The 12,089-nt window shown below is 39.7% G+C and overlaps 1 protein-coding gene across 2 annotated transcripts in view; it reads right to left on the bottom strand.

Moving 5' to 3' along the window:
* Window positions 1-9,417: 9,417 nt before the first annotated feature.
* The window catches only part of jmjd6 (jumonji domain containing 6, arginine demethylase and lysine hydroxylase), a 40,683-nt gene continuing 38,011 nt past the window's right edge, over window positions 9,418-12,089 (bottom strand). For both annotated transcript variants that reach the window (XM_078570939.1, XM_078570940.1), the window contains one exon: window positions 9,418-9,975. In XM_078570939.1, the coding sequence (XP_078427065.1) occupies window positions 9,844-9,975 (132 nt within the window). In that variant the 3' untranslated portion in view covers window positions 9,418-9,843. The remainder of the gene's footprint in view (window positions 9,976-12,089) is intronic.

The following is a 12,089-nucleotide window of genomic DNA, read 5'->3' as shown; positions in this document are numbered from 1 at the left end:
CTTTTGGCAGTCGGTTCAGTTAAAGTGGAAATCATATCAAGCAAGCCAGACAGTACACTTATATATTTCATGGTTTTTAAAAATTTAACTGATGCTTCTTTCACCTACTTGATGGAATTAATCTCTTACATCATCCAACTATGATTCCACTAATGTTTTTATTTTCTCTTCCTTTGCTCTTCTATTAATATACTCATTCATTTAATACTGTTCAGTTATGAAGAAATGTTAACTGCTTTCTTCATATGTATTTCCTGACATGCTGTATGTTTCCAACTTTCCCTGCATTTGTTTCATATTTTCCACCATGTTATCTCTTAAAGGTAGACAGTTATTTTGTACCTGCTAAATACTTTGAAAGTTATGGGTTGCTTTCAATAAAATCTTGTGATGAGGGACCAAACAAGGGGATGAAGAACAAAGATGAAGAACAGATGGCAGGAGAGCCAGATGTCTACACCTGCCCTTGTCCTAGCAATCATATCTACAATCTCAAGCACAGCCAGTTGGCAACAGTTCAGCACATAGCAGTGCCATCTGCTGCAAAGAAACATGCAGACAAGCTCCACTAAAGGAATGGCACTGCCACTGTCAACAAAGGTACTCAACATTTATGGCAGCAACAATAGGATAAAGCACAGACTCCATGGTAGTGAACTGGCATATAGGACCAAATTAAAATAGGCAGTTTTATGTTGAAAGCCATTTTTGTTATTCTAAGGGTAACAGTAAAGCCTGCAATAATTGTAAGCATACTGTGTTGATACCTCTTTAAATAGTCAGTATAGCTATGAGTTGTTAGAAAAAGTATAAATCTTTTATAAAGCATAGAAATTAAGTTAATTTAGAGGAGCTGCATAACCTCTAAAAGACTGCTGCTTCACTGGATCACTTATTGCCAGCAAACAGAAAGAGAATGAAGGAATCGACAACAACAGCTTGTATTTATGTAGCACCTTTAATGCTGTAAAATGTCCCAAGACACTTTGCAGGAGCCAAACCACATAAGGAGATATTAGGGCAGATGACCAAAAGCTTGGTTATGTACATAAGTTTTAAGAAGCATCTTAAAGAAGGAAAGAAAGTGAGATGGAGATGTTTGTGGGGGAAGGGGGGGAGGGAGTTATAAAGTTTAGGACTTTGGCAGCTGAGAGCACAGCCATCAATGGTTCAGATTAAAATTGGGGATACTCAAGAGACCAGAACTAGAGAAGCAAGAATATCTTAGAAGGTTGTAGGGTTGGTGAAGATTACAGAGATAGGAAGGGGCAAGATCATGGGGGATTTGAAAACAAGAATGACATTTTTAAAGTTGCGACATCACTTAACTGGAACCAACGTAATCTTTCGAAGCAATCTTCTAAATTTCTCTCAATTTAAGAACAGTTTCTTTAGATTGAAACACTGTGCATGTCATTCTATCATTTAAGAAAAGTAGCAGAGGGAAAACCAAGGAATTATAGTTGCCGGAAAACACAGTTGAGGAGGAATAGCCGTGGCAGTACTTAATATTGACCTTGGACCCCATGAAGTCTCATGTATTTGGTCAAACATGGGCAAGGAACCCTGCTGCTGATTACCACCTACCGCCCTCCCTTAGCTGATGAATTAGTACTCCTCCATGTTGAACACCATTTAGTAGAAGTACTGAATGTCCTCTGGGCAGGGAACTTCAAAGTTCATCACCAAGAGAGGGTCAGTAGGACCACCACTGATCGAGCTGAGTCCTGAAGGACATAGCTGCCAAATAAGGCCTGCAGTATGCTGTGAGACAACCAGCACAAGGGAAAAACTTACTTGACCTCGTCCTCACCAATCTACCTGCTGCAGATGCATCTCTCCAGGACAGTATTGATAGGAGTGCATAGTCCTTGTGCTGACAAAGACCCATCTTCACACTGAAAATACTCTCATTGTGTTATGTGGTACTACATCCAGCTAAGTGGGATAGATTCATCATAGATGGAGCAGCTCAATACTGGGCATCCATGAAATGGTGTGGGCCATCAGTAGCAGCAGAATTGTATTTCACCACAATCTGTAGTCTCATGATCTAGTATATTCTTCATTCTACCCTTTTCATCAAGCCAGGAGAGGGGAGAGCATGCCAGGCACAGAACCAGATATTCCTAAAAATGAGGTGCCAACCTCCTGAAGATAAAACACAACTACATACATATTAAACAGTGGGAGCAACGTGATATAGACAGAACTAAGTGATTCCATAACCAACAGATCAGAACAAAGTTTCGCTGTTCTGGCTTATCCAGTTGTGAATGGTGGTGGATAATTCGATAACTAGTGGGAGGAGGTGGCTCCACAAACATCCTCATCCTTAATCATGGCAGCCCCCACTACATCAGTGCCAAAGACAGCTAAAGCATTTGCACCCATCTTCAGCCAGAACTACCGAGTGGATGATCCATCTCGGCCTCCTTCTGAGGTTCCCAGCGCCATAGATCCCAATCGTTCAGCCAATTCAATTTATTCCACATGATATCAAGAAACGCTGAGTGCACTGGATACAGAAAAGGCTTTGGGCCCTAATAACACGCAAGTTGGTCGAGCTGAACACTCATGTTCCAGTAAGAAACAGGACCCTAGCAAAGCTGTTCCAGTACAACTACAACACTGGCATCTACCCAAGGATAAGAATACAAGGGGGTAGATGTCTTACTTTGGTTATACACAGCCCTGGCTATACCACACTTAGGGGCAAATGTGTATTACCACCCCTGGGAATGTCATTATAATTTGATTGTTAAGTTCCCTTTAAAGATGTCCTTTTTGTTACAGTTTATTAGTGGTCTCCCTTTAAGAAGGGGGCACTAATTACCTCTTTTAAATATTTGATTTTAAACCTGTTATCATTGGTTTGTATTAAAGAAGTAGTCGTTTGGTAGTACAGAACTTGAGTATTGCTGAAAAAAAGAGACATTTTTTGTTGAAGCTTTTTGTCTTGCACTCATCTGGATTTACCAGAATGACATCTGGACTCAAAAAAGGTTATATAATAAGGGGGGATTACACAAACTAGGATTGTATAGGGTACAGGGTAAGGGGTCATTTGATCCAAGGTTTCAAGATAATAAGGGAGAAAAATAGGTTAGATATAGAGAAAATATTTCTGCTGTTTGGGGAGACTGGGACTAGGACATAGTGTAAAAATTAGAGCCAGTCTCTTCAGGAGTGAAATTACGAAATACTTCTACACACAAAGGGTGATTAAAATTTGGAACTCTTGTCCACAAAAGGCAATTGATGCTAGATCAACTGTTAATTTTATATCTAAAAATGATAGACTTTTTTTAACCAAAGGTATTCTCTCTAGCAGTCCCTCAAAATGAGGTGGACACTGGCCATGGAGCCCATGGCAATAGCTTGCATGTGGAGTCTTTTAAAATAGGGAGGCTGTTGCACTGTATCCACCATATGGTTCTGGCTGATCAGGAAGCTCTCCCGCTCTTACCGCCTACCATAGGCATATTGGAAGGATCTACAGGTTGATAATGAACCTGTTTGGCCATGTTATGAATGCATTTCCCTGGCCATCAAGCTCTAGTGTGGGAATCGAACCTTTGACTTAATTCTGTTCCTATGTATTTCAGTGAACACTGGGGTTGATGGGTGAATGGGACTTGGTGCGAGCTAGGACACAGACAACAGAGTTTCTGATGACCTCAGGTGTAAGGAAGGTAGAATGTAGGAGTCTAGCCAGGAGTATGTTGGAATAGTCAAGTAATAGTCAGGGAACAAAAGCATGGATGAGGGTTTCAGCAACAGATGAGCTAAGGCAGTTGGGTGTTGTTACAGAGGTAAAAATTGGCCGTCTCAGTATTAGTGTATTTACGTGGTCAGAAGCTCATCTCGTGATCAAATATGACACTAAGACTGTGAGCAGTCTGGTTTAGTGTCAGACAATTGCAAGGGATGACAAATTACATGACGATGACTCAGACACCAAGCTCGTAAAGCAAATACATGCCCTGCATCATATCTTTCCCCTCAGCAAGAAAGACATATAATCTACTTCAGAATTAAAGGAAAACACATACAGAAACACTGAACTTTAACCAAAGAGAACTGCACCCACGCCCCCCCCAACCCCCCCAACCACAACACAATCACCAGCAGACACTACAGAAACAGCCCTTTCAATTGAGATGGAGGCTGACACTGCCTCAGTGGTGTTCACAGGAAAGGAAGAAAGGGAGGGTAATTTGGGGCGAAGGGGGGGGGCGGGGGGTAAGGGGGTAGTGGCAGTATTGATTAAATATGGCATTACAGTACTGGAGAGAGATGTTCCAGAGGGGTCAAGGGCAGAATCTCTGGCTAGAGGCAAGGAATAGAAAAGGTGCAATAACATTGATCAGTATATAGACCACCAACTAGTGGAAGGGATGTAGAGAAACAAAGTTCCAAAGAAATTACAGAGAGGTGCAAGAATTATAGAGTAATTATAATGGGTGACTTCAATTATCCAAATATAGACTGGGTTAGGGATTGTGCAAAGGGACAAGTGGGGCGAGAGTTCCTGGAATGTGTTCAAGATTATTTTCTGCAGCAGTATGTTTCCGATCCAACGAGAGGGCAAGGATTGTTGACCTGCTTCTGGGGAATGAGTTGGCCTAGGTGGATCAAGTATCAGTAGGAGAGCATTTAGGGAACAGTGACCATTGGTTTAGTTGGCCATGGAAAAGGACAAGGAACAATCCAGAGCAGGGATAATTAATTGGGGGAAAGCCAACTTCGATTGGATGAGAATGCATCTGAGTCGAGTGAGCTGGAATCAAATGTTGGCAGAAAAGACGGTGGCTGAACAACAGGCCACCTTCAAAGAAACAGTAAGATAAAAGCAAAATACTGCGGATGCTGGAAATCTGAAACAAAAGCAAAAATAGCTGGAAAAACTCAGCAGGTCTGACAGCATCTGCGGAGAGGAAGACAGTTAACGTTTCGAGTCCGTATGACTCTTCATCAGAACTAAAGAAAAATAGAAATGAGGTGAAATATAAGCTGTTTGAGGGGGGTGGGACAAGTAGAGCTGGACAGAGGGCCAGTGATACGTGGAGGCAAAGAAGAGTTTGCCAACGATGTCATAGACAAAAGAACAAAGGGGTGTTGACGGTGATGATATTAGCTAAAGGATGTGCTAATGGTGACATTAAGGGTAGAAAGCAGGACAAGTAAGTGACAGATGGCCCTAGTGGGGGTGGGGTAGGGGGAAGGGATCAAAATGGGCTAAAAGGTGGAAATAAAATAATAGATGGAAATAAATTTAAAAATAATAGAAATAGGTGGGAAAATAAAAATATATTTTAAAAATATATAAATTATTAGAAAAAAAGGGGATCGGAAAGGGACAAGGGTTTTTTTTTCAAAGAAACAGTATTGCAGGCAATGTCAATGTATATTTCATTGAGGGGAATCATAGGATAAATAAATCCAAAGCGCCCTGGATGATGACAGAGATAGAGGTGAAGATGTAAAGGAAGAAGTGCATGTACAACAGATGTCAGGTAGAAAATACCATGGAGAATCAGACCGAATAAAGGAGGACCAGAGGGGAAATGAAAAAACTAGTAAGAAAAACAAAGAGAGAGCATGAAAAGAGACTGGCAACTAACATAATAGGGAATCCCAAGGTCTTCTATAAGCACATGAATAATAACAGGGTGGTAAAAGAAAGAGTAGGGCCAATTGGGGTTACAAAAAGGGGACATGCACGTGGAGGCATGAGAAATAGCGGAGGTATTAAACGAGTACTTTGCATTTGCCTTTACAAAGGAAAAAGATGCTACCCAGGCCAAGGTAAGAGAATAGGTAACTGGTAAACTAGAAGAATTTACAATTGAGAAGGAGGAGGTGTTAGAAAGGCTATCTTTACTTGAAATAGATAAGGTACCAGGACCAGATGAGATGCATCCAAGTGTACTAAGGGAAGTGAGAGTGAAAATTGCAGAGGCACTAGTGATATTCTTCCAGTCTTCTTTGGACACAGGGGTGCTGCCAGAGGACTGGAGAATTGCAAATGCAAATTATTCAAAAAGGGGTGCAAGTTTAAAGCCGGCAACTACAGACTAGTCAGTTTGACTTCAATGGTAGGGAAACCTCTGGAAACTAGTTTGGGACAAAATCAATAGTCCCTTAGACAAGTGCAAGATAATTAAGGAAAGCCAGCATGGATTCATTAAAGGAAAATCATGTTTAAGGAGCTTGCTGGAGCTTTTTGAGGAGGTAACAGAGAAGGTTGATAAGGGCAATGCTGTTGATGTGTATATGGATTTTCAAAAGGAATTTGATACAGTGCCTCACAACAGACTTGTGAGTAAAACTCTAGCCCATGGAATAAAAGGAAAAGTAGGCACTTGGATAAGAAATTAGCTGAGTGACAGGAAAAAGACTAGTGGTTAATGGATGTTTTTCAGATTGGAGGAATGTTTGTAGTGGAGTCCCCCAGGGGTCAGTATTGGGTCCCTTGGCTCTTCCTGATAAAAATTAATGACCTAGACTGTGATTTCAAAATTTGCAGATGATACGAAGATTGGAAACATTGTCAACTGTCATGTGGATAGTCTTGAACTTCAAAAGGACATAGACATGTTGGCGGATTGGGCAGACAAGTGGCAGATGAAGTTCAATGCAGAGAATTGTGAGGTGATTCATTTTGGCAGGAAGAATATGGAGACAGTATAAAATAAAGGGAGAAACTCTGAAGGAGTTGCAGGAACAGAGGGACATTGGTGTATATGTACATAAGTCATTGAAGATAGCAGGGTATGTTGAGAGAGCAGTTAATAAAGCATATAGTATCTAAGGTTTTATTAATAGGGGCACTGAGTACAAGAGGCCATGTTAAATTTGTATAAGGCACTAGTTAGGCCTCACTGGGAGTACTGCATCCAGTTCTGGGTGCCATACTTAAGGAAGGATTTGAAGGCATCGAAGAGAGCACAGAGGAGATTCACAAGAATGATTCCAGGGATAAAGGACTGTACCTATAAGGAGAGGTTGGGGCTGTTTTCCTTGGAGAGAAACGGGCTGAGAGGAGACTTGATAGAAGCATTCAAGATCCTGAGGGGTATGGACACGGTAAATAGTGAGAAACTGTTCCCACTCAAGAGAGCATCAAGAACCAGAGGGCACAGATTCAAAATAATTGGCAAAAAGAGTTATAGTGATGTGAGGAAAATTTTTTTCACCTAGATGGTGGTTGGAGTCTGGAACGAACTTCCTGAGAGGGTGGAGGAGGCAAGTTTGATTGAGGTATTCAGAAGGGAATTAGATTGCTATCTGAAAAGAATGTGCAAGGTTACAGGGATAAGGCAAGGGAATGGAACTAGATAGCATGCTTTTTCAGAGAGCCATAAGACCATAAGACATAGGAGCAGAAATTAGGCCATTCGGCCCATCGAGTCTGCTCCGCCATTCAATCATGGCGGATAAGTTTCTCAACCCCATTCTCCTGCCTTCTCCCCGTAACCTTTGCCAGTAGCCAGTGCAGATTTGATGGGCCGAATGGCCTCCTTCTGCACTGTAAAGATTGTCATTCTGAAATCTGCAATCAGTGATTGGTGTCTGAGTACCAGGAGTTTTGGGTGTTGTGGTTTTTGTTACCTGCTTTGGAACTGTGGACAGTTCAGAGGACCCCTGAGGACCTGCATTTCAGAAAAGTTCTCAATCTCAGGAGTGTTGCTTAATTGTATGTGGTTCATTAGCGTAAATCATGATTGACCTGATGCTATGCAACCTTATTGGGCTTGGAGACAACATTGAGGACTCTCAGAGCTACTCCCTCCAGACTGCATACCACTATGCCTACCACCTCTTAGGGGTCTGTACAATCAGTAGGGCAGGACATTCCTGGATAGTGATAGAGCAGTCTGGGATGTGGGCTGAAAGGTATGATTCTGTGACATCAGGCTGTTGTTTGACTAGTTGATGGGATAGTTCACCCAACATAAATGTTAGTGAGGAGGACTTAGCAAGTTGACTGGGCCTGACTTTGTCATTTCCCAGTGCCTATGTCAAAAGCAGGTGCTTTATTGTTTTTATTCTTATTAGACTTTTTCATTGTGGCCTGACACAACCGAGTGGCTTGCTAGATCATTTCAGAGGGCAGTTAAGAGTCAATCATACTGCAGTGGATCTGGAGACCTTGGTAGGCCAGATCAGCTAAGTATGGAAGATTTCCTTCCCCAAAGGCTAGGAGTGAACCAAATGGATTTGAATAGAATTCAGTAGTTTCTTAGTCACCATTGTTGATACTAACTTTTTATTCCAGATCTATTCAACTGACTTTAAGTTCTCCAACTTCTATGGTGGGAATTGACTCATATGTCATCTCATTAGTCAAGGTCTCTGAACCATGAGTTCAGTAAGCTAACTATTATGCTACCGTATGTCTATTGTTTGCCTTAATGGCCATGGCCATTGGAAAATCTAGAATCCCCCCAATTTAACACTTAAGTTCTGTTTGGGAACATGTACATTCCACTCTAAAGGAGGAGAGCAGCTCATCAAGACTATTCTAACAGATCATAATAAAAGCTACCAAAATAAAATTTAAATATAATTCCCAACTGAATTTGAAAAGGCATTTCCATTCATCAGTTACTCATTATTTTTAAGAAGCACTAAAAAACAATGTCTTTTTTTAACTTAATAAAATTTAAGAGATAACTAATTTCTCTATGGCAACAAATTACACCATTTGTATATAATGTGCACACCTCTTCTGGTTAGGAAACATCACCAGGAGCAAACATTAGATAAGAAAACATAATTTGAATATTAGCTAACAGAATAATAAACAAGGATCAAGAATAAATTTAGTTTGAATCCTGAATTGACTCAGTTAAAAGTGAAAAAAACAAGACTTACATTTATATAGTGCTTTTCATAACAAGCAGACATGGACATCCCAAAATGCTTTACAACTAATTAATTATTTTGAAGAAGACACTGTTGGCAGCCAATTTCACAGCAAACTTCCACAAACAATGTGATAAGGACCAGATAATTTGTTTTTGTGATGTTGATTGGGGCATAAATATTGGCCAGGACACCAGGGATAATTCCTCTGCTCTTCGAAATAGTGCCACTGGATCTTTCACATTCACCTGAAAGCAGATAGGGCCTTGGTTTAATGTCTCATCTGAAAGACAGCCAATCCACAGTGCAGCACTCCCTCAGCACTGCACTAAAGAGTCAGCCTTGACTTGGTGCTCAAGTTCTGTAGTGGAACTTGAACCCAAACCTTGTGACTCAGAGGTGAGAATGCTACCAACTGAGCCACGATAAGACACACAGTTGCAGCAAAGGTTGAAGTTGTGTGTAAATCTGGCCTTTGAATCAAGTTATATGTAAAATGTAGCAATGGTGTTTTATAAATTGAGAACATCAGCATAAAACAGATTTATTCAGTGTTCAGCTTTATTTAGTTCAAGCAGGACTTGAACAGAAATATTGATCAACAGTTATAAAGAGTATCGAATATATCTGGACCATCAACACTGACTAATAACTTGTGTTCAGCTCAGTATTATTGTTAATTTAGGGAGGAATTTATAAAAATATCTTTCCAACACCAGGTAATTTGAACTAAAAAAAATTAATTACTTAACATTGTGTGTTCTTAAATGGCTATCCACGACAGACTTCTATCTGGATTTACAATTACTACTAAGGAGGCAAATAAAGGATATCTACTGACAACTGAAAACTGAAATATTTCAGAACTTAAAATGGAGTCTTAAACTGGCAATTAATTTTCATCTTCTACTGCAGCTTTATTTTTAATTTATTTTACGATGCAATGCCGGTATCTTCCAGTGCTTCTTGTCACCTGGATGAGCTGCGTTCTTTGCTCACACAATCATCACGAGATTGAGAACTGCCATCTTCCATCATACTGCAGGTTCTTCTTTTCTTCCTTCTGTGCGTCATTCCATCTCCTTCAGCACCAGAGTCACACTAATGTTCGAACAAATAAAATGAAAGTAAATGAAAAAGAGATCATAAAAGGTAAATGAACAATAACTTGCAATTAATAAAGCATCTTTAACATAATAAAATGCTTTAAAAGCACTATCAAATAAACTTTGACATCAAGACATATAAGAAACTATTAGGACAGGTGACCAAGCTTGGTCAAGTAGGTATGTTTTAATGAGTATCTTAAAGGAAGAAAGAGAGGTGGAGATGTTTCTGGAGGGAATTCCAGAACTTAGGGCTATGGCAGCTGAAGGCACCAGCCGTCAATTGTGGAGTGACGAAAATCAGAAATGCTCAAGAGGTCAGAATTGGTGTAAGTTTGGAGGATATCACAGAGATAAAGAGGGGTGAGGCCATGGAGACATTTGAAAACAACAATGAGAATTTTAAAATTGAGGCATTTCTTAACTGTGAGCCAATGCAGCTCAGCAAGCAAAGCAGAGATGGGTGAATGGGACCAGGTGCTAGTTAGGACACAGCCAGCAGAGTCTTGAATTACATCAAGTTTGCAGAGGATAGAACTAGGGAGGCCAGCCAGAAGTGGGTTGGAATAGTCAAGTTTAAAGGTAACAAAGTCATGAATGAGGATTTCAGCAGCAGAAAAGCCGAGGCAAGGGTTGAGCTGAATGATGTTACAGAGCTGGAAGTAGGCAATCATGATAATATGTGATAGGAAGCTCATTTTGGGATCAACATCAAGGCTGCGAACAGCCTGTTTCATCCTCAGACAGTTGCTAGAGAGATAGAACAGAGTTTGTGCACGGAACCAAAGGTAATGCTTCCTGCCTTCCAAATATTTAGTTGGAGGAAATTTCTGTTCATTCAGTACTGGATGTCAGACAAGCAATCTGACAGTTTAGAGAAAATGAAGATATCAAGAGAGGTCGAGGCAAGATCTAGCTAGATATCATCAGTGTAGATATGGAAACTGATGTGTTTTTGGTTGAAATATTTCCTATGAAATAACATTTTCAATGACATATATACACACATTTTATGTCAGCATTACATACTGATAAGAAGCAATATTCATGAAATATGCAAAATGTATAAATCACCGTATTTGAGCTCTTTCCAATTCTATATAGTTTTAATATCCATCACAGTGCTGTCAATACGGACAGAACACCTGCTAAAGGATATGTTGAAAAAATCTTAATTCTATTTCTGGAAACGTTTTGATAGATCTTGTATAGTAGGAGTGAGATGCAATTTAGCTATGCAACATTTCTACACAAGATTCTTCTGCATTTTGAAGGAAATATTTGTATGTAGGCATTCTTCTTTGATCTATATTACAATGATCCATAATTTTCAGGGAAAATAACAGTAAGTTGAATTTTTGCCTTTACAAATGTGCAAAAAAAAACCCAGCAATGTCCTGTCCACTGTTATCAACAAATATGTTGCCAAAAGTTTTTGCCCTGAAGGTTGAGGAAAAGTATCAAATAAATGTGGCAAATCATGAAATGCCCTAACTCCAGCAAAGTTTGGGCCATTGCAATTTATTTGGATGCAAGAATTAGCAGGAGTCCCAGATGGGCTCCTACATTCAAATATTCATGTAGCTGCTTTGGCCAAGTGTATATATGCATATGCAAATGATATAGATACATGTATTGTTATACGCCAGGTGGGGTAGTTTGATGGTACTTTAGGTAATGTTAGACAAAGCTTTGTGTGAAGTCTTGGAAAAAAATTGCTGTTTTAAGGACTGCACTAAGATTTGAAATGCATTCCTGAAGTATTACCAGAAGATAGCAGCACTTAAAAAAAACTTCAGGAAACTAATTTAAATTCAGGAAGATTGAAATGGAAAGGAAAAACTGGGATAAAAATGTAAACCTTAAGGGCATACTAGAAATGACGCAAATTAAAAACAAACTCTATAAAAGCAGGTTGCTAAAAACAAAATCAGACCAAAGTGAAGAAGTAAGAATGGCAATACTTTAGAAACAAACAAATGTTTTAAAAGACTTAAGGATCTGAGAAAGAAGGGGGATTGTGAAAATATGCAAACTATTAAAAAAGAGAATTGTTAAATATAGGTTTACAATAGGCATGGAAGTTCAAAATGAGAACTGAGATACCGA

The sequence above is a fragment of the Cetorhinus maximus genome, chromosome 24 (assembly GCF_964194155.1).
Source record: "Cetorhinus maximus chromosome 24, sCetMax3.hap1.1, whole genome shotgun sequence".
Classification (NCBI taxonomy): domain Eukaryota; kingdom Metazoa; phylum Chordata; class Chondrichthyes; order Lamniformes; family Cetorhinidae; genus Cetorhinus; species Cetorhinus maximus.
The sequence above is the reverse complement of the archived record's forward strand: the minus strand, read 5'-3'. Positions and strand labels throughout refer to the sequence as shown.